This window comes from Salvelinus alpinus, chromosome 29 (genome assembly GCF_045679555.1).
Source record: "Salvelinus alpinus chromosome 29, SLU_Salpinus.1, whole genome shotgun sequence".
NCBI classification, from domain to species: domain Eukaryota; kingdom Metazoa; phylum Chordata; class Actinopteri; order Salmoniformes; family Salmonidae; genus Salvelinus; species Salvelinus alpinus.
In genome coordinates, this window is record NC_092114.1 from 20809037 (window position 1) to 20833269 (window position 24233).

The 24233-nt window shown below is 45.5% G+C and overlaps 1 protein-coding gene across 1 annotated transcript in view; it reads left to right on the top strand.

The window, feature by feature from the left end:
* Positions 1-24233, top strand: part of LOC139559284 (electrogenic aspartate/glutamate antiporter SLC25A13, mitochondrial-like) — a 98306-nt gene that overhangs the window by 66978 nt on the left and 7095 nt on the right. The window contains exons 14-15 of the mRNA XM_071375141.1: positions 8507-8647; positions 14119-14257. Coding sequence (XP_071231242.1) covers positions 8507-8647; positions 14119-14257 — 280 coding nt within the window. The remainder of the gene's footprint in view (positions 1-8506; positions 8648-14118; positions 14258-24233) is intronic.

Sequence of the window (24233 nt, forward strand, 5' to 3'; positions counted from 1 at the left end):
TCCTCTCCTCTCTCCTCTCTTCTCCTCTTTCCTGCATTCTCTCCTCTTCTCTCCTCTCTCTCCTCTCTTTTCCTCTCTCCTCTCTTCTCATCTCTTCTCCTCTTCTTCTCTCTCCTCTCTCTCATCTCTTCTCCTCTCTTCTCTCTTCTCCTCTCTTATTTTCTCCTCTAATCCTTTCCCATCTCTTATCTTCTGTTCTTTCCATTCACCTCCTTCTCCTCACCTCCCTTTCCCCTTTCCTCTCCTTTTTTCTATGCTCCTCTCAACACTTCTGATCTGTTTTCTCTGTTCACCTCTTCTACCCTCTTCTCCTCATCTCCACTTTGCTCTTTGCCTCTCCACTTGGCTGTGCCCCCTTTCCTCTAATTTCTGCCCCTCCTCTCCTTCCTTCCTTCCTTCCTTCCTTCCTTCCTTCCTTCCTTCCTTCCTTCCTTCCTTCCTTCCTTCCTTCCTTCCTTCCCTCTCCTCTCATCCCCTCTTTTCTCCCTGCTCCCAATATTCTCCTTTCCTCCTCTCGTCCCTCTCTTCTTTTCTCCCCTCTCTCCTCCTTCCTCTCTCCCCCTCTCTTCTCCTCTTTCCTCTCTCCCCCTCTCTTCTCCTCTTTCCTCTCTCCCACTCTCTTCTCCTCTTTCCCCACTCATGTCATCTCCCCTCCCCTCGTCCCTCTCTTTTCCTCTCTCTCATCCTTCCTCTCTCCCCCTCTCTCCTCCTCTCTCTCCTCCTTCCTCTCTTCTCCTCTCTCTCCTCCTTCCTCTCTCCATCTCTTTCTCCACCTCATTATAGCCTCAGAATATAATTAAGCTCAGTGATGGTTGCCAGATCTTAATGATTATTTGGTAAGAAAGGCATGCTCCGTTGACTGAGACGCTGCTGGCTGGCTGGATGCCTATCAGGCGGTCGTTGGCCCTCATTTGAGGTCTTGGTTACTCAAAATACACACTGGGCCAATGTCAAGAGCACAGAAAGCAACAGAGGAGAGAGAGAAAGAGAGAGAGAGAGAGAGAGAGAGAGAGAGAGAGAGAGAGAGAGAGAGAGAGAGAGAGAGAGAGAGAGAGAGAGAGAGAGAGAGAGAGAGATTATCTATTTCACTTGCTTTGGCAATGTATACATATGTTTCCCATGCCAATAAAGCCCCTTAAATTGAGAGAGAGAAAGAGAGAGAGGGAATACAGTGTTGCTTTGTTAGTTTTCACTGTAGCAATTATTCAGTGTAAATCGCTTCAATTAGATTGTTAAGCCTTTGTAATGGTTTGTTATTCGGCTCCGTTTCGAGTGCTAAAAACATTTATCACAACGTTTAACACTCACATGAGAACATAAACACACACACACACACATACATAAATGCATGCTATCTTGTGTAATCCCCATTTGAGCATTCTCTTGGCACCTATGAAAGTGTGAGTGGTTATTAATGGAGGGTGGCTAATGTTTGCTAACTTGCGCTAAGCTATTGTATGCCTTTGAAAAGTAAACTGTTAGCTGTTAGCCCCAGGGTGTGTGTGTGTGTGTGTGTGTGTGTGTGTGTGTGTGTGTGTGTGTGTGTGTGTGTGTGTGTGTGTGTGCGTGTGCGTGTGCGCGTGTGTGTGTGTGTGTGTGCGTGTTGGTATGTGTGTGTGCGTATTCATGCCCACATGTGTGTGTGTTGAGTTGCTGATATGAGAGTGCAGTCAACTCTGCGGTCTAGGCCCCTCATCTCTCAGTGCTGGAGCGTGTCTGAGGTGCTGACTCTCAAAACTCCTAAGGGGATCACCTTGCCTTGTAATTACCTGGGAATTATCAGAGCGCCACCGACTGTGTCACTCTGTAATCAAATCTCTCTCTCTCTCTCTGTGACTCTCCCTCTCTCGCCCTCTTTGTCTGTCTCCCTCTCCCCCTTTCTCTCTCCCCTTTCTATCTCTCTCTCTCCCTTTCTCTCCCATTCTCTCTCTCGCTCTCTCCATCTATCTCTCCCTCTCTCTTTTTCTCCCTTTCTCTCTCTCTCTGTTTCTGTCAATTCGATTTAATTCAAGGGCTTTATTGGCATGGGAAACATATGTTAACATTGCCAAAGCAAGTGAGGTAGATAATATACAAAAGTGAAATAAACAATAAAAATGAACAGTAAACATTACACTCCCAGAAGTTCCAAAATAATAAAGACATTACAAATGTCATATTATGTATGTATAGTGTTGTAATGATGTGCAAATGGTTAAAGTACAAAAGGGAAAATAAATAAGCAGAAATATGGGTTGTATTTACAATGGTGTTTGTTCTTCACTCTTTGAGCTTTTCTGTCTCTCTCTCTCCCTCTCACTCCCTTTCTCCCCCTCCCCCTGACATATGTGTCTGTTCTTCTGTCTGTCAGTCCTAATTGTGCAGTGGTTTCTCTAACCTGTCTCGTTGTTTTCTGTCCTTTAATATAAAAAAATCCCCCAATTAGTGTCCAATTGATGTGAGTGAGAGCATTGGCTGCTGAAGTGTTCCTAATTCCAGCTCATCATCTCCGTGTCCAACGGACCTGTAATAAATGCATTGCTTTTAGAGGGCCGCTGTAATCAACTATGAAAGATCATTTTCCACAGGAAGAAATAGTTATACCATTGTAGCTGTGAGACGTTAGAATTAAGAATCGGCCTCCTGCTATTCACTGCCATCATTAAGGGCTGGAAGGGAAGTGTGGGTCGGTTCTGCTCCACTCTATTTAAAGTTCTGGAAGGGAAGTGTGGGTCGGTTCTGCTCCACTCTATTTAAAGTTCTGGAAGGGAAGTGTGGGTCGGTTCTGCTCCACTCTATTTAAAGTTCTGGAAGGGAAGTGTGGGTCGGTTCTGCTCCACTCTATTTAAAGTTTTAATACCTTCAATGAAACGATTATGATCTCTTCCTCGAAATATGGAAATGCTTACTTAAGAATTCTAGGGTGGCTGTTAAAAACGCACATGGTTGCAGATTCAGATTGAGGCACTCATTTGATGGCTTTCCCGTAAGATAGAACACACAAAATTCAACATTCATATTCAACAGCAAAGAGGGCGGAGAAAGAACAACAACCAACAGTACAGGCCCTTTTTAACGGCGGGGAAGGGCTCCATGGAAACAGATTTCTATCTAATTGCACTGTGCCGCTTTCTGTGCAGCCACAGTATCCAGGGGCAACTAGGAAGAGAGAAAGACCGGGAGAGAGAGAGCGAGGCAGAGGCCGAGAGAGAGTTCCAGGATGGTTGCCACCTTCCCGGCTAACTACGTCCCGGCTCTCCCTCTCCGTGCCGAGACGCAGTTAGCTATAAACACAGTTTTAAACGCCGCCGCTGCTGCACCACACCCCCGGCTCTAGATACCGTAGCTGTAGCATGAAAGCCGTGCCGCCTGAATGCTCTCTGAGAGGAACCTGTCTGGGCCTGTGGCTGGGGGTTTGATCTCCGGCACCAAGTACAAGGTTGGAGCGTTAAGACAGAACCCCTCAGGCAGGGTAGAACTGAATAAGGACTGTTTAGAGACTAGAGACAGACCTGGGAGACTGTCTACAGTGAACATCTATCACTGACAGACCTAGCAGCCTGTCTACAGTGAACATCTATCACTGACAGACCTAGCAGCCTGTCTACAGTGAACATCTATCACTGACAGACCTAGTAGCCTGTCTACAGTGAACATCTATCACTGACAGACCTAGCAGCCTGTCTACAGTGAACATCTATCACTGACAGACCTAGCAGCCTGTCTACAGTGAACATCTATCACTGACAGACCTAGCAGCCTGTCTACAGTGAACATCTATCACTGACAGACCTAGCAGCCTGTCTACAGTGAACATCTATCACGGACAGACCTAGCAGCCTGTCTACAGTGAACATCTATCACTGACAGACCTAGCATCCTGTCTACAGTGAACATCTATCACTGACAGACCTAGCAGCCTGTCTACAGTGAACATCTATCACTGCCAGACCTAGCAGCCTGTCTACAGTGAACATCTATCACTGACAGACCTAGCAGCCTGTCTACAGTGAACATCTATCACTGCCAGACCTAGCAGCCTGTCTACAGTGAACATCTATCACTGACAGACCTAGCAGCCTGTCTACAGTGAACATCTATCACTGACAGACCTAGCAGCCTGTCTACAGTGAACATCTATCACGGACAGACCTAGCAGCCTGTCTACAGTGAACATCTATCACTGACAGACCTAGCAGCCTGTCTACAGTGAACATCTATCACTGACAGACCTAGCATCCTGTCTACAGTGAACATCTATCACTGACAGACCTAGCAGCCTGTCTACAGTGAACATCTATCACTGCCAGACCTAGCAGCCTGTCTACAGTGAACATCTATCACTGACAGACCTAGCAGCCTGTCTACAGTGAACATCTATCACTGCCAGACCTAGCAGCCTGTCTACAGTGAACATCTATCACTGACAGACCTAGCAGCCTGTCTACAGTGAACATCTATCACTGACAGACCTAGCAGCCTGTCTACAGTGAACATCTATCACGGACAGACCTAGCAGCCTGTCTACAGTGAACATCTATCACTGACAGACCTAGCAGCCTGTCTACAGTGAACATCTATCACGGACAGACCTAGCATCCTGTCTACAGTGAACATCTATCACTGCCAGACCTAAATCAAATCAAAATCAAATCAAATTTTATTAGTCACATACACATGGTTAGCAGATGTTAATGCGAGTGTAGCGAAATGCTTGTGCTTCTAGTTCCGACAATGCAGTAATAACCAACAGTAATCTAACCTAACAATTCCACACTACTACCTTACACACACACACAAGTGTAAAGGGATAAAGAATATGTACATAAAGATATATGAATGAGTGGTGGTACAGAACGGCATTGCAGATGCAGTAGATGGTATAGAGTACGGTATATACATATGAGATGAGTACTGTAGGGTATGTAAACATAAAGTGGCATAGTTTAAAGTGGCTAGTGGTACATGTATTGCATAAAGATGGCAAGATGCAGTAGATGATATAGAGTACAGTATATATACATATGAGATGGGTAATGTAGGGTATGTAAACATTGTATTAAGTGGCATTGCTTAAAGTGGCTAGTGGTACATTTTTACATAATTTCCATCAATTCCCATTTTTAAAGTGGCTGGAGTTGAGTCAGTATGTTGGCAGCGGCCGCTAAATGTTAGTGGTGGCTGTTTAACAGTCTGATGGCCTTGAGATAGAAGCTGTTTTTCAGTCTCTCGGTCCCTGCTTTGATGCACCTGTACTGACCTCGCCTTCTGGATGATAGCGGGGTGAACAGGCAGTGGCTTGGGTGGTTGTTGTCCTTGATGATCTTTATGGCCTTCCTGTGACATCGGGTGGTGTAGGTGTCCTGGAGGGCAGGTAGTTTGCCCCTGGTGATGCGTTCTGCAGACCTCACTACCCTCTGGAGAGCCTTACGGTTGTGGGCGGAGCAGTTGCCGTACCAGGCGGTGATACAGCCCGACAGGATGCTCTCGATTGTGCATCTGTAGAAGTTTGTGAGTGCTTTTGGTGACAAGCCGAATTTCTTCAGCCTCCTGAGGTTGAAGAGGCGCTGCTGCGCCTTCTTCACAACGCTGTCTGTGTGGGTGGACCAGTTCAGTTTGTCCGTGATGTGTACACCGAGGAACTTAAAACTTTCCACCTTCTCCACTACTGACCCGTCGATGTGGATAGGGGGGTGCTCCCTCTGCTGTTTCCTGAAGTCCACAATCATCTCCTTTGTTTTGTTGACGTTGAGTATGAGGTTATTTTCCTGACACCACACTCCGAGGGCCCTCACCTCCTCCCTGTAGGCCGTCTCGTCGTTGTTGGTGATCAAGCCTACCACTGTAGTGTCATCCGCAAACTTGATGATTGAGTTGGAGGCGTGCATGGCCACGCAGTCGTGGGTGAACAGGGAGTACAGGAGAGGGCTCAGAACGCACCCTTGTGGGGCCCCAGTGTTGAGGATCAGCGGGGTGGAGATGTTGTTACCTACCCTCACCACCTGGGGGCGGCCCGTCAGGAAGTCCAGGACCCAGTTGCACAGGGCGGGGTCGAGACCCAGGGTCTCGAGCTTGATGACGAGTTTGGAGGGTACTATGGTGTTAAATGCTGAGCTGTAATCGATGAACAGCATTCTCACATGGGTATTCCTCTTGTCCAGATGGGTTAGGGCAGTGTGCAGTGTGGTTGCGATTGCGTCGTCTGTGGACCTATTGGGTCGGTAAGCAAATTGGAGTGGGTCTAGGGTGTCCGGTAGGGTGGAGGTGATATGGTCCTTGACTAGTCTCTCAAAGCACTTCATGATGACGGAAGTGAGTGCTACGGGGCGGTAGTCGTTTAGCTCAGTTACCTTAGCTTTCTTGGGAACAGGAACAATGGTGGCCCTCTTGAAGCATGTGGGAACAGCAGACTGGGATAAGGATTGATTGAATATGTCCGTAAACACACCAGCCAGCTGGTCTGCGCATGCTCTGAGGACGCGGCTGGGAATGCCGTCTGGGCCTGCAGCCTTGCGAGGGTTAACACGTTTAAATGTTTTACTCACCTCGGCTGCAGTGAAGGAGAGCCTGCAGGTTTTGGTAGGGGGCCGTGTCAGTGGCACTGTATTGTCCTCAAAGCGGGCAAAAAAGTTGTTTAGCCTGTCTGGGAGCAAGACATCCTGGTCCTCGACGGGGCTGGTTTTCTTTTTGTAATCCGTGATTGACTGTAGACCCTGCCACATACCTCTTGTGTCTGAGCTGTTGAATTTCGACTCGATTTTGTCTCTGTACTGAGACTTAGCCTGTTTGATTGCCTTGCGGAGAGAATAGCTACACTGTTTGTATTCGGTCATGCTTCCGGTCACCTTGCCCTGGTTAAAAGCAGTGGTTCGCGCTTTCAGTTTCACGCGAATGCTGCCGTCAATCCACGGTTTCTGGTTTGGGAATGTTTGTATCGTTGCTGTGGGTACGACATCGTCAATGCACTTCCTAATGAACTCGCTCACCGAATCAGCATATTCGTCAATATTGTTGTTGGACGCGATGCGGAACATATTCCAATCCGCGTGATCGAAGCAGTCTTGAAGCGTGGATTCAGATTGGTCGGACCAGCGTTGAACAGACCTGAGCGCGGGAGCTTGTTGTTTGAGTTTTTGTTTGTAGGCTGGAATCAACAAAATGGAGTCGTGGTCAGCTTTTCCGAAAGGGGGGCGGGGGAGGGCCTTATAAGCGTCGCGGAAATTAGTATAACAATGGTCTAGTGTTTTTCCAGCCCTGGTAGCACAATCGATATGCTGATAGAATTTAGGGAGTTTTGTTTTTAGATTAGCCTTGTTAAAATCCCCAGCTACGATGAATGCAGCCTCAGGGTGTGTGGTTTCCAGTTTACAAAGAGTCAGATAAAGTTCGTTCAGGGCCATCGATGTGTCTGCTTGGGGGGGAATGTATACGGCTGTGATTATGATTGACGAGAATTCCCTTGGTAGATAATGCGGTCGACATTTGATTGTGAGGAGTTCTAGATCAGGTGAACAGAACGACTTGAGTTCTTGTGTGTTGTTATGATGATCACACCACTTCTCGTTAATCATAAGGCATACCCCCCCGCCCCTCTTCTTACCGGAAAGATGTTTGTTTCTGTCGGCGCGATGCATGAAGAAACCAGCTGGCTGCACCGACTCCGTTAGCGTCCCTTGAGTTAGCCATGTTTCCGTGAAGCAGAGCACGTTGCAATCCCTGATGTCTCTCTGGAATGCTACCCGTGCTCGGATTTCATCAACCTTATTGTCAAGAGACTGGACATTGGCGAGTAGTATGCTAGGGAGTGGAGCGCGATGTGCCCGTCTCCGAAGCCTGACCACGAGACCGCCACGTTTTCCCCTTTTTCGGCGTCGCACAGGGTCGCCGGCTGGGATCAGATCCATTGTATTGTGTGGAAGGCAAAACACTGGATCCGTTTCGGGAAAGTCATATTCCTGGTAGGAACGATGATGAGTTGACGTTAATCGTATATTCAGTAGTTCCTCCCGACTGTATGTAATGAAACCTAAGATTACCCGGGGTACCGATGTAAGAAATAACACGTAAAAAAACAAAATACTGCATATTTTCCAAGGAACACGAAGCGAGGCAGCCATCTCTTTTCGGCGCCGGAAGTTAAACCTAGCAGCCTGTCTACAGTGAACATCTATCACTGACAGACCTAGCAGCCTGTCTACAGTGAACATCTATCACTGACAGACCTAGCAGCCTGTCTACAGTGAACATCTATCACTGACAGACCTAGCAGCCTGTCTACAGTGAACATCTATCACTGCCAGTGTAGCCTATTGACCTGTCCTGTGTGAATGACATCAGTCAGACCTGTGAGGTGCCTATCAGGGCGCCATCAGTGTATGCTGATGGGTGACTCCGTTACCTAGCTACAGTGGCCACTTACAGCCCATTGTGTTACAGTTTTATTACAAAAAGATTCATAAAACACTTATCTAATACTGTAAATCCTTTCCCCACTGTGTGTGTGTGTGTGTGTGTGTGTGTGGTCCAGGCGGGTGGATCTCAGGTGATCTTTACCAACCCTCTGGAGATCGTGAAGATCCGACTGCAGGTGGCTGGAGAGATCACCACCGGCCCCCGCGTCAGCGCCATATCTGTCATCAAGGACCTGGGCTTCTTTGGCCTCTATAAGGTAGATCCTTCTGTACACCTAGCACTGAATTCAAAGACAGGGACAATTAGGACATAGCTGTACTTAACCCCTCAGCTACAATAGCAGCTGAATCAGGTAGAGGTTGCTAGTGAGGGCCTATGAGGGACTGTGGCCCATAGGGCCCCCCAGGGCCAGGTAGCAGGGAGCATGGCTGAGATTGAGATATAAACAACGTAAGCTAACTTTGTAACAATGGCCATGGTAATAATGGACTGAATACCATTGACTCAGGTAGGTAGAGTTGCGTTTTGTTTTCAAGGGACTGTTGGACGGGGATTTGAGCTCTGGCAGGTGCTATTTTTGGCTTTATTTTAGAACTACGGTGGGTCATTCTCATTATGGAGAGGTTGGTTTTTAGAAGGGCACCGATGACCAGTGTCGTTGATTCATGAAACATTTTAGAGAGTTCTGATTCAGTCTTTTATCTCTCATTAAAGCTGTGGACGTTAACACTTCTTTGGGTTTGATTTAAATGACAGCTCCAGGTTACTTTATCCAGAGCCTGCAGATTCTAACCTTTTCTATTTTCTTAGCACCGTTTCAGTTCTATGTCTTCCCATGTTAGTCTTTTGTGTTTGTCAATCTGAACCTGATGCCTCCACTTGTATGTGTTTGTCCGTGTGTGTGTCTGTGTGTGTGTGTGCGCGTGTGTGCGCGTGTCTACAGTATGTCTGCTCCGTCGTATGTATGAGAATGCTGAATCCGGTATGACGGTAGTGGTGCCTCCCCTGTCTCCCTCTGTGTCTCCTGTCCTCCTGCTGAGACAATGTGCATTGAGAGAGAAGCAGGAGGGCCGGGAGGGCCCAGACAGGCTCCAGCCTGTGAGTCCCAGACGGGTTGGCTCCTCAGGGCTGTGCCCAGGCACAGAGCACCCTTTGTCAGGCTAATTACCCTGCCCCTCAGCCTCTCTCTCTGCCTCTCCCTGCTACCTACCTCCGCTCCGCTGCTGGAGGGACTGGCTGACTGACTGGCTGATGCGCTAGTGCCACCACTGTTCACAGTGAGAACTCCAACTATGATCCTATCACATGTATGGTATTGCTGTGTCTGCAGTGCAGTATTTATCAAGACAAAGCTATTCACTCATATTAACACATACTTGTATGTACTCCAGTACTCACAGTCAATCATACTGTATGCACCATGCACAATCCCTCATTCAAAGCCATAGACAGAAGGAGACACACATATTATGTCAGGCTACACCAGGGTAGGCAATCCGCCTCAGGGCGAATCTTTTATCAGAGCGGATGGTTGGGGGCTGGAAAAATTTGAATAATTTGTACACTGCAAATTGACCATAACTAACCCCTAAAATGATTATATTGGAAAATAACAATAATTTCATACTTTGATTACACTGAGACACGATCACATCTCTTGTTTTATTCTCTCTTTTTTTATTCCTAAATTAAACAATTTTTTTTGCTGAATTTCTGTTGATCTTTCTTGACCAAAAATTGAACATAGTTTTGTTATTATAATTTATTTACTAAAAACTTTGGTGGGCCAAAGAAAATCACTTGCAGGCTAGTTTTGACCCTCCTGCCGCCTGTTGCGACCCATGGCCTACACCTCCATGTATTTAAACAGGTCAGTCTCACCTCCATGTATTTAAACAGGTCAGTCTCACCTCCATGTATTTAAACAGGTCAGTCTCACCTCCATGTATTTAAACAGGTCAGGCTCACCTCCATGCATTTTAACAGGTCAGTCTCACCTCCATGTATTTAAACAGGTCAGTCTCACCTCCATGTATTTAAACAGCTACATCTCACCTCCATGTGTTTAAACAGGTCAGTCTCACCTCCATGTATTTTAAAAGGTCAGTCTCACCTCCATGTTTTTAAACAGGTCAGTCTCACCTCCATGTATTTAAATAGGTCAGTCTCACCTCCATGTATTTTAACAGGTCAGTCTCACCTCAATGTTTTTAAACAGGTCAGTCTCACCATGTTTTTAAATAGGTCAGTCTCACCATGTTTTTAAATAGGTCAGTCTCACCTCCATGTATTTAAACAGGTCAGTCTCACCTCCATGTATTTAAACAGGTCAGTCTCACCTCCATGCATTTAACAGGTCAGTCTCACCTCCATGCATTTTAACAGGTCAGTCTCACCTCCATGTATTTAATTAAACAGGTCAGTCTCACCTCCATGTATTTAAACAGGTCAGTCTCACCTCCATGTATTTAAACGGGTCAGTCTCACCTCCATGTATTCAAACAGGTCAGTCTCACCTCCATGTATTTAAACAGGTCAGTCTCACCTCCATGTATTTAAATAGGTCAGTCTTACCTCCATGTATTTAAACAGGTCAGTCTCACCTCCATGTATTTAAACAGCTACATCTCACCTCCATGTATTTAAACAGGTCAGTCTCACCTCCATGTTTTAAAAAGGTCAGTCTCACCTCCATGTATTTAAACAAGTCAGTCTCACCTCCATGTATTGTAACAGGTCAGTCTCACCTCCATGTATTTAAACAGGTCAGTCTCACCTCCATGTATTTAATTAAACAGGTCAGTCTCACCTCCATGTATTTAATTAAACAGGTCAGTCTCACCTCCATATATTTAAATAGGTCAGTCTCACCTCCAAGCATTTAAACAGGTCAGTCTCACCTCCATGTATTTAAACAGGTCAGTCTCACCTCCAAGTATTTTAACATGTCAGTCTCACCTCCATGTATTTTAACAGGTCAGTCTCACCTCCATGTATTTTAACAGGTCAGTCTCACCTCCATGTATTTTAACAGGTCAGTCTCACCTCAATGCATTTAAACAGGTCAGTCTCACCTCCATGTATTTAAACAGGCCAGTCTCACCTCCATGTATTTAAACAGGTCAGTCTCACCTGCATGTATTTAAACAGCTACATCTCACCTCCATGTATTTAAACAGGTCAGTCTCACCTCCATGTATTTAAACAGGTCAGTCTCACGTCCATGTATTTAAACAGGCCAGTCTCACCTCCATGTATTTAAACAGGTCAGTCTCACCTCCATGTATTTTAACAGGTCAGTCTCACCTGCATGTATTTAAACAGGTCAGTCTCACCTCCATGTTTTTAAACAGGTCAGTCTCACCTCCATGTATTTAAACAGCTACATCTCACCTCCATGTATTTAAACAGGTCAGTCTCACCTCCATGTATTTTAACAGGTCAGTCTCACATCCATGTATTTAAACAGGTCAGTCTCACCTCCATGTTTTTAAACAGGTCAGTCTCACCTCCATGCATTTAAACAGGTCAGTCTCACCTCCATGTATTTAAACAGGTCAGTCTCACCTCCATGCATTTAAACAGGTCAGTCTCACCTCCATGCATTTAAACAGGTCAGTCTCACCTCCATGTATTTAAACAGGTCAGTCTCACGTCCATGTATTTAAACAGGTCAGTCTCACCTGCATGTATTTAAACAGCTACATCTCACCTCCATGTATTCAAACAGGTCAGTCTCACCTCCATGTATTTAAACAAGTCAGTCTCACCTCCATGTATTTAAATAGGTCAGTCTCACCTCCATGTATTTAAACAGGTCAGTCTCACCTCCATGTATTTAAACAGGTCAGTCTCACCTCCATGTATTTGAATAGGTCAGTCTCACCTCCATGTATTTAAACAGGTCAGTCTCACCTCCATGTATTTAAACAGGTCAGTCTCACCTCCATGTATTTTAACAGCTCCATCTCACCTCCATGTATTTAAACAGTACTAGGCCTGTACTGCCGTAATGTCTGTGTGTGATTGTGAACCAGGGCCTTGGCGATACTATCGGCAACTTTTCAGCACGCAGTGTGGCATGGCGGCCCTGACAGGGAGGGGAGGGCAGGCAGTACAGGGCAGGCAGGCAGGGCAGGACAGGGCAGGCAGGACAGGGCAGGCAGGACAGGGCAGGCAGGGCAGGGCAGGGTAGGCAGGCAGGGTAGGCAGGCAGGACAGGTCAGGCAGGGCAGGGCAGGGCAGGCAGACAGGGCAGGGCAGGCAGGACAGGGCAGGGCAGGGCAGGGCAGGGTAGGCAGGCAGGGCAGGACAGGACAGGGCAGGGCAGGCAGGGAAGGGCAGGCAGTACAGGGCATGCAGGCAGGCAGGACAGGGCAGGCAGGGCAGGACAGGACAGGGCAGGGTAGGCAGGGAAGGGCAGGCAGGACAGGGCAGGCAGGACAGGGCAGGCATGGTAGGGGATGGCAGGACAGGGCAGGCAGGACAGGGCAGGCATGGTAGGGGATGGCAGGACAGGGCAGACAGGGTAGGGGATGGCAGGACAGGGCAGGCAGGACAGGGCAGGCAGGGTAGGGGATGGCAGGCAGGACAGGGCAGGGGAGAAAGAAGCAAAGCGCTTGAGGAAAGAAGAGATACCATACAGTAAGGTATCTGTGTACGCTGTGGATGAGTGGTAGGATTAACCCCAGCAGTTAAATGAAGCCGGTTTTTAAAGGATAACTTTTCCTGGTCTGAGTCCCAAATGGCAGCCAATTCCCTGTATAGTGCCAATAGGGTGCCATTTGGGATTCAACCTTGGCTTTAAACTGCTCTGTGGAAGGGAGAGATGTCGTTTTCTCTTCCCCTTCCCCAACCTCACCTGGATGGCAGCCAAGGAGGGGAATAAGATGAAACGTAATCTGGTTGAAGATATGGCTTTCTTTACGGTGATGGACAGAGGCAATCTTCCTCCTCTTTCCCCGATCTCTCGTCTTTCACTCTCCACTCTCTCCCTCTTTCCCAATCCCCCTCCCTCTCTTCCTATCCCTCTCCCTCCCTCTCTCTCTATCCCTCTCCCTCCCTCTCTCTCTATCCCTCGTTCTCCCTCTCTCTTTATCCCTCTCCCTCCCGCTCTCTCTCTATCCCTCTCCCTCTATCCCTCTCTCTCTATCCCTCTCTCTCTATCTCTCTCTCTCGTCTCATGTATATAAACTGGCAGCCAGATGGAGATGAGAAGTGAGGAGAGGGGATGAGTTGTAGTGTAGGACCTAGAGTTTTCCCTGTACATGTCATATGGTCAGAGTACACTCCTGGCCCTAGCGATGTGTAAGATACCAGCTTTTCAAATAGAGGGACAGGAACAGAAACCAGTCTTAGACATTTTGGGGTTAGATTTTTCAGAACTTAAACCACAAGCTATACTATAAGAAATTATGTTCTGATGGGACTGGAAAAAGCTGTTGAAGGTAACATCATTCCATTCCAGAAAACACTTGCATTTATTTTCCAGATCAGGATGTCAAAAGGATAATGTGAGACCTCCTCAGCCTTTTACCTAACCTCCCTCCCTCCCTCCCTCCCTCCCTCCCTCCCTCCCTCCCTCCCTGTCTTTCTCTTTCTGTTTTGACCCCTCCTTGTCTGTTGCCTCCCTTCTTGTTTCTCTGTCCTCCCCATCGCTCAACCCCCCCTCCCCCCCCCCTCTTTCCTCACCCATTCGTCTCTTCTTTCTCGCTACACCATCCACAGGGAGCCAAAGCCTGTTTCCTGCGAGACATCCCCTTCTCAGCCATCTACTTCCCCTGCTATGCTCACATCAAGACCTACATGAGTGATGATGATGGGAGGATCGGACCGGGCAGGCTGCTGTTTTCAGGGGCCATAGCAGGCAAGATACCATGCAACACTGTGGCTCAGAACCTCGTTCTTACACTCTAAGAACCTTAAAGTGGTCTTTGGTTGTCCTCATAGGAGAACGCTTTGAATAACCCGTTTTAGTTGCAGGTAGAACTCTTTTAGTTCCAGGTAGAAACAGTTCTACCTTTTGGAACCCTTTTTTCTAAGAGTTATTTTTTCTCTCCCTGGTTTATTTTCTGTCTGTCTCTCTGTCTCTGTCTCTCTGTCTCTCTCTCTCTCTCTCTCTCTCTCTCTCTCTCTCTCTCTCTCTGTCTCTGTCTCTGTCTCTGTCTCTCTCTCTCTCTCTCTCTCTCTCTCTCTCTCTCTCTCTCTCTCTCTCTCTCTCTCTCTCTCTCTCTCTCTCTCTCTCTCTCTCTCTCTCTCTCTGTCTGTCTCTCTCTCTCTCAGCCTATATGATAAAGAAACTGTATACATTATACACACATCCAACCATATTGGTGATTGATGATCAGAAGATGACGATTCAGATAAAAATACAATACTGTTAAAATGTTGTCACTAGCACAAGCTTAATAAGGAACCATTCTTGAGGAAGCAGAAAACCAAGCGTGAGCATTCCTGGTGGGTGGTGAGCCACCACATGGAACCCGGCCCAGACCCAAGACCCCAGCTCCATCCCTCTAACCTCCTTCCCTCCTAGCCTCTATCCCTCTATCCTTGCCCCTCCCCATCCCTCCTTTCCTCCATTCCCCAGCCTCCACCCCTTTCTTTCCCCCATCCATCCCTCCATTCTCCATTCCTCTATCCCTCCCACCCTCCATCCCTCCCTCCATTCCCATTCCTCTATCCCTCCCTCCATCCTTCCATCCCTCCATTCCCATTCCTCTATCCCTCCCAGCCTCCCAGCTCCAGGCCTAAGACCCCAGTAGCCACCGGCGACCGCAGGCTCCATCGTGGTCGTCCCTAATTAGAGTGCTCAGCGATTGGCTGGAGGCTGGGGTTTGGAGCTAAGCGCTGAGTGAACAGACAGAGCCCAGAGAGACCAACCGCCTGCCTGCCAACAGGGTTTCAATAGGATGGGAGACTATTCTCTGCTAACATATAGGAACTGGCAGCCTGAGCTCTGCCCCAACTGCCAACCTGTTCCCTGTATAGTGCCCTACTTTTGACCATGGCCAGTAGTACTTTGACTTTTTGGTCAAAAGTAGTGCACTATATAGGGAATAGGGTGCCTGTTGAGAGGCAGCCTGTGTGTTAGGAGTGTTAAGGGTGAGGCGCTGAGGGAGGATGAGGAGCTGTGTCGGCCATCAACAGATGTCACAACCCGGAGGAAAGACAGTTTTGATCCACAGTCTTCCAGGTCTCTGTCTCCTCTTCCTGCTTAAAACTATGATCTGGAGCGAGTCTGTAGTTTGAATATTTTTATTTGAGTGGGTTTATCTTAAAGAAAACAGCGTGTAAGAAGGCGAGTGCAGAAGCCAAGCCAGGGTGGTTTGGAAGGTCAAAAGAAAAGGGTTCATATTTATTTTGAATCGTGAGGGATATGTCGGTCAGTGCTGTAGTTCTGCTCTTCAGCGCTGAGTGAGCAGCGATCATGGCGCTACAGTACATGGAAAAGTCATATAAATCTAAAAAGACATTCCTACTCCCAATCTCCCCCTTCGTCTTATTTTGGTAATTCCCTCGACCGGGTCCGGGAGCTAGGTTAGAAACCTGAAATGCAGTTTATGATTTTTCATTTGCTCATAATATTTATCAATCCTTTCTATATTTATCAGCGGATTAAGCTTTTTTAGCAATTAACGCTTTTTTTGTCGGCTCAGGAAATTTAATTACACACTCAGTTTGGGCTGCATTATATAGACCCCCTGATCCCACAACACACTGCAGAGCTGGTCATCTCCCAGTTCCTCCTCCTCCTGCTCTCTCTCTCTCTCTCTCTCTCTGGCTGTAGAGGAATAGACTTTCTGAGGTAGCTTTGAGAGGGAGATTTAAGACTGTTCCTGTGTTTTGAGGTGCTTCGCTGAGTCTCCTTAGCACTTTGAATGTGCTGTGAAACCAGTTGAGTTCTCCTCTCTTCTCCCTTTCCCTCCTCTCCTCCCCTTTCTTCTCCACTCCTCTCCTCCCCCTTCCTCTTCACTCCTCTCCCCTCCTCTCCTCCCCCCTCTGCTCTCCCCTCCTGTCCTCTTATCTCCTGCCCTCTCATGTGAAGGATATCAGTGCAGGTGGTCTTTCCAGTTCTGTCACATTTGCAGTGAGTGAGTTGATCAGTGGTTGAATTGAATGGCTCGTTTAGTTTGAAGACATGTAGCCTGTGTGACTAGCTGGTGAAGAGGCCGGTGATGGTAATGACTGTGCGTGGTGGTCAAAAGCAGCCATTGATGATTGATGCCATTCATAGTTGAAGTGGCTGGAGAGGGCTGCCCGCATGGGGCCCCCAGTCACCAGTCACTGGCACGTGGGACGCTTTTGTGTGTCCATCTCATTACCTCGTATTGTCTGCCCGTTGCAGGAGAAAACCATGAACATTACATAGTAGAGCCAATGGAGTTTTCTAATGTATTTTTCTGATCGTACACAACTTTCTGTGGGAAGGATCAAGAGAGTAGTTTTACATATGACTGGTCCTCATTCAGATGACCAAAGGCTCAAATGAAAGTAGGATATGATGATGTTTTGAAATAAGTACAAAGGTAGACAAGAGGAGTGAGATAAAAAATCTCATTGCGAGTTCGAGTTTGGTTATTGGTCATACACATGATGTACACTACCCTTCAAAAGTTTGGGGTCACTTAGAAATGTCCTTGTTTTTGAAAGAAAAATATTTTTTTTGTTCATTAAAATAACATCAAATTGATCAGAAATACAGTGTAGACATTGTTAATGTTGTAAATGACTATTGTAGCTGGAAACGGCTGATTTTTAATGGGATATCTACATAGGCGTACAGAGGCCCATTATCAGCAACCATCACTCCTGTGTTCCAATGGCATGTTGTGTTAGCTAATCCAAGTTGATCATTTTTATCATAAAAGAATAATTGATCATTAGAAAACCCTTTTGCAATTATGTTAGCACAGCTGAAAACTGTTGTTCTGATTAAAGAAGCAATAAAACTGGCCTTCTTTTGACTAGTTGAGTATCTGGAGCATCAGCATTTGCGGGTTTGATTACAGGCTCAAAATGGCCAGAAACAAAGGACTTTCTTCTGAAACTCGTCAGTCTATTCTTGTTCTGAGAAATGAAGGCTATGCCATGTGAGAAATTGCCAAGAAACTGAAGATCTCGTACAGCGCTGTGTACTACTCCCTTCACAGAACAGCGCAAACTGGCTCTAACCAGAATAGAAAGAGGAGTGGGAGGCCCCGGTGAACAACTGAGCAAGAGGACAAGTACATTTGAGTGTCTAGTTTGAGAAATAGATACCTCACAAGTCCTCAACTGGCAGCTTCATTAAATAGTACCCGCAAAACACCAGTCTCAACATCAATAGTGAGGAGGCGACTCTGGGATGCTGGCCTTCTAGGCAGAGTTCCTCTGTCCAGTGTCTGTGTTGTTTTGCCCATCTTAATATTTTCTTTTTATTGGCCTACTGAGATATGGCTCTTTCTTTGCAACATTTTTCAGCTGTGCAAATATAATTGCAAAAGGGTTTTCTAATGATCAATTAGCCTTTTAAAATGATAAACTTGGATTAGCTAACACAACGTGCCGTTGGAACACAGGAATGATGGTTGCTGGTAATGGGCCTTTGTACACCTATGTAGATAGCCCATAAAAAAAATCTGCCGTTTCCAGCTACAACAGTCATTTAATACATTAACAATGTCTACACTGTATTTCGGATTAATTTGATGTTATTTTAATGGACAAAAAATGTGCTTTTCTTTCAAAAAACAAGGACATTTCTAAGTGACCCCAAACTTTTGAACAGTAGTGTACATGGAGTACACAGTGCAACGGGTTAAAGTATGACATTTGTATAACGGGTTCAAGTATGCCCTTTATATAACCCAACAGTAGAAACATATACATTCAGATTGAGCAGAAATAGTGATGCAGGATAACAGAACCACTACATTCACAGACAATACGGAGACTGATGCAGGATAACAGAACCATTAAATTCACAGACAATACAGAGACTGATGCAGGATAACAGAACCACTACATTCACAGACAATACGGAGACTGATGCAGGATAACAGAACCATTAAATTCACAGACAATACAGAGACTGATGCAGGATAACAGAACCACTACATTCACAGACAGTACAAAGACTGATGCAGGATAACAGAACCACTACATTCACAGATAATACGGAGACTGATGCAGGATAACAGAACCACTACATTCACAGACAGTACAGAGACTGATGCAGGATAACAGAACCACTACATTCACAGATAATACGGAGACTGATGCAGGATAACAGAACCACTACATTCACAGACAGTACAAAGACTGATGCAGGATAACAGAACCACTACATTCACAGACAATATGGAGACTGATGCAGGATAACAGGACCACTACATTCACAGACAATATGGAGACTGATGCAGGATAACAGGACCACTACATTCACAGACAATATGGAGACTGATGCAGGATAACAGGACCACTACATTCACAGACAATATGGAGACTGATGCAGGATAACAGGACCACTACATTCACAGACAATATGGAGACTGATGCAGGATAACAGAACCACTAAATTCACAGACAATACAGAGACTGATGCAGGATAACAGAACCACTACATTCACAGACAGTACTGATGCAGGATAACAGAACCACTACATTCACAGACAGTACCAACACTGATGCAGGATAACAGACCCACTACATTCACAGACAGCACTGATGCAGGATAACAGAACCACTACATTCAGAGACAGCACTGATGCAGGATAACAGAACCACTACATTCACAGACAGTACCAACACTGATGCAGGATAACAGACCTACTACATTCACAGACAGCACTGATGCAAGATAACAGAACCACTACATTCACAGACAGTACCAACACTGATGCAGGATAACAGACCTACTACATTCACAGACAGCACTGATGCAGGATAACATAACCACTACATTCAGAGACAGCACTGATGCAGGATAACAGAACCACTACATTCACAGACAGCACTGATGCAGGATAACAGAACCACTACATTCACAGACAGTACTAACACTGATGCAGGATAACAGAACCACTATATTCACAGACAATACGGAGACTGATGCAGGATAACAGAACCACTCCATTCACAGACAACACAGAGACTGATACAGGATAACTGAACCACTACATTCACAGACAACACAGAGACTGATGCAGGATAACAGAACTACTACATTCACAGACCACTGATGCAGGAAAACAGAACCACTACAATCACAGACAGTACTAACACTGATACAGGATAACAGACCCACTACATTCACAGACAGTACTAACACTGATGCAGGATAACAGAACAACTACATCCAGCGACAGTACTGATGCAAGATAACAGAACAACTACATTCAGAGACAGTACTGATGCAGGATAACAGAACCACTACATTCAGATAGAGTACTGATGCAGGATAACAGAACAACTACATTCAGAGACAGCACTGATGCAGGATAACAGAACCACTACATTCAGATAGAGTACTGATGCAGGATAACAGAACAACTACATTCACAGACAGTACTGATGCAGTATAACAGAACCACTACATTCACAGACAGTACTGATGCAGGATAACAGAACAACTACATTCAGAGACAGTACTGATGCAGGATAACAGAACCACTACATTCACAGACAATATGGAGACTGATGCAGGATAACAGAACCACTACATTCATAGACAGCACTGATGCAGGATAACAGAACCACTACATTCACAGACAGTACTAACACTGATACAGGATAACAGAACCACTACATTCACAGACAGTACTAACACTGATACAGGATAACAGAACGACTACATTCACAGACAGCACTGATGCAGGATAACAGAACCACTACATTCACAGACAGTACGAACACTGATGCAGGATACCAGAACCACTACATTCACAGACAGTACCAACACTGATGCAGAATAACAGAACCACTACATTCACAGACAGTACCAACACTGATGCAGGATAAAAGAACCACTACATTCACAGACAGTACCAACACTGATGCAGGATAACAGAACCACTACATTCACAGACAGTACCAACACTGATGCAGGATAACAGACCTACTACATTCACAGACAGCACTGATGCAGGATAACAGAACCACTACATTCAGAGACAGCACTGATGCAGGATAACAGAACCACTACATTCACAGACAGCACTGATGCAGGATAACAGAACCACTACATTCACAGACAGTACTAACACTGATGCAGGATAACAGAACCACTACATTCACAGACAATATGGAGACTGATGCAGGATAACAGAACCACTACATTCACAGACAGATCTAACACTGATGCAGGATAACAGAACCACTATATTCACAGACAATACGGAGACTGATGCAGGATAACAGAACCACTCCATTCACAGACAACACAGAGACTGATACAGGATAACTGAACTACTACATTCACAGACCACTGATGCAGGAAAACAGAACCACTACAATCACAGACAGTACTAACACTGATACAGGATAACAGACCCACTACATTCACAGACAGTACTAACACTGATGCAGGATAACAGAACCACTACACTACACTCACAGACAGTACTGACACTGATACAGGATAACAGAACAACTACATCCAGCGACAGTACTGATGCAGGATAACAGAACCACTACATTCAGAGACAGCACTGATGCAGGATAACAGAACCACTACATTCAGATAGAGTACTGATGCAGGATAACAGAACAACTACATTCACAGACAGTACTGATGCAGTATAACAGAACCACTACATTCACAGACAGTACTGATTCAGGATAACAGAACAACTACATTCAGAGACAGTACTGATGCAGGATAACAGAACCACTACATTCACAGACAATATGGAGACTGATGCAGGATAACAGAACCACTACATTCACAGACAGTACTGATGGAGGATAACAGAACAACTACATTCAGAGACAGTACTGATGCAGGATAACAGAACCACTACATTCACAGACAATATGGAGACTGATGCAGGATAACAGAACCACTACATTCATAGACAGTACTGATGCAGGATAACAGAACAACTACATTCACAGACAGCACTGATGCAGGATAACAGAACAACTACATTCACAGACAGCACTGATGCAGGATAACAGAACCACTACATTCACAGATAATACGGAGACTGATGCAGGATAACAGAACCACTACATTCACAGACAGTACAAAGACTGATGCAGGATAACAGAACCACTACATTCACAGATAATACGGAGACTGATGCAGGATAACAGAACCACTACATTCACAGATAATACGGAGACTGATGCAGGATAACAGAACCACTACATTCACAGACAGTACAAAGACTGATGCAGGATAACAGAACCACTACATTCACAGATAATACGGAGACTGATGCAGGATAACAGAACCACTACATTCACAGACAGTACAAAGACTGATGCAGGATAACAGAACCACTACATTCACAGACAATATGGAGACTGATGCAGGATAACAGGACCACTACATTCACAGACAATATGGAGACTGATGCAGGATAACAGGACCACTACATTCACAGACAATATGGAGACTGATGCAGGATAACAGGACCACTACATTCACAGACAATATGGAGACTGATGCAGGATAACAGGACCACTACATTCACAGACAATATGGAGACTGATGCAGGATAACAGAACCACTAAATTCACAGACAATACAGAGACTGATGCAGGATAACAGAACCACTACATTCACAGACAGTACTAACACTGATGCAGGATAACAGAACCACTACATTCACAGACAGTACCAACACTGATGCAGGATAACAGACCCACTACATTCACAGACAGCACTGATGCAGGATAACAGAACCACTACATTCAGAGACAGCACTGATGCAGGATAACAGAACCACTACATTCACAGACAGTACCAACACTGATGCAGGATAACAGACCTACTACATTCACAGACAGCACTGATGCAAGATAACAGAACCACTACATTCACAGACAGTACCAACACTGATGCAGGATAACAGACCTACTACATTCACAGACAGCACTGATGCAGGATAACATAACCACTACATTCAGAGACAGCACTGATGCAGGATAACAGAACCACTACATTCACAGACAGCACTGATGCAGGATAACAGAACCACTACATTCACAGACAGTACTAACACTGATGCAGGATAACAGAACCACTATATTCACAGACAATACGGAGACTGATGCAGGATAACAGAACCACTCCATTCACAGACAACACAGAGACTGATACAGGATAACTGAACCACTACATTCAGAGACAGTACTGATGCAGGATAACAGAACTACTACATTCACAGACCACTGATGCAGGAAAACAGAACCACTACAATCACAGACAGTACTAACACTGATACAGGATAACAGACCCACTACATTCACAGACAGTACTAACACTGATGCAGGATAACAGAACAACTACATCCAGCGACAGTACTGATGCAAGATAACAGAACAACTACATTCAGAGACAGTACTGATGCAGGATAACAGAACCACTACATTCAGATAGAGTACTGATGCAGGATAACAGAACAACTACATTCAGAGACAGCACTGATGCAGGATAACAGAACCACTACATTCAGATAGAGTACTGATGCAGGATAACAGAACAACTACATTCACAGACAGTACTGATGCAGTATAACAGAACCACTACATTCACAGACAGTACTGATGCAGGATAACAGAACAACTACATTCAGAGACAGTACTGATGCAGGATAACAGAACCACTACATTCACAGACAATATGGAGACTGATGCAGGATAACAGAACCACTACATTCATAGACAGCACTGATGCAGGATAACAGAACCACTACATTCACAGACAGTACTAACACTGATACAGGATAACAGAACCACTACATTCACAGACAGTACTAACACTGATACAGGATAACAGAACGACTACATTCACAGACAGCACTGATGCAGGATAACAGAACCACTACATTCACAGACAGTACGAACACTGATGCAGGATACCAGAACCACTACATTCACAGACAGTACCAACACTGATGCAGAATAACAGAACCACTACATTCACAGACAGTACCAACACTGATGCAGGATAAAAGAACCACTACATTCACAGACAGTACCAACACTGATGCAGGATAACAGAACCACTACATTCACAGACAGTACCAACACTGATGCAGGATAACAGACCTACTACATTCACAGACAGCACTGATGCAGGATAACAGAACCACTACATTCAGAGACAGCACTGATGCAGGATAACAGAACCACTACATTCACAGACAGCACTGATGCAGGATAACAGAACCACTACATTCACAGACAGTACTAACACTGATGCAGGATAACAGAACCACTACATTCACAGACAATATGGAGACTGATGCAGGATAACAGAACCACTACATTCACAGACAGATCTAACACTGATGCAGGATAACAGAACCACTATATTCACAGACAATACGGAGACTGATGCAGGATAACAGAACCACTCCATTCACAGACAACACAGAGACTGATACAGGATAACTGAACTACTACATTCACAGACCACTGATGCAGGAAAACAGAACCACTACAATCACAGACAGTACTAACACTGATACAGGATAACAGACCCACTACATTCACAGACAGTACTAACACTGATGCAGGATAACAGAACCACTACACTACACTCACAGACAGTACTGACACTGATACAGGATAACAGAACAACTACATCCAGCGACAGTACTGATGCAGGATAACAGAACCACTACATTCAG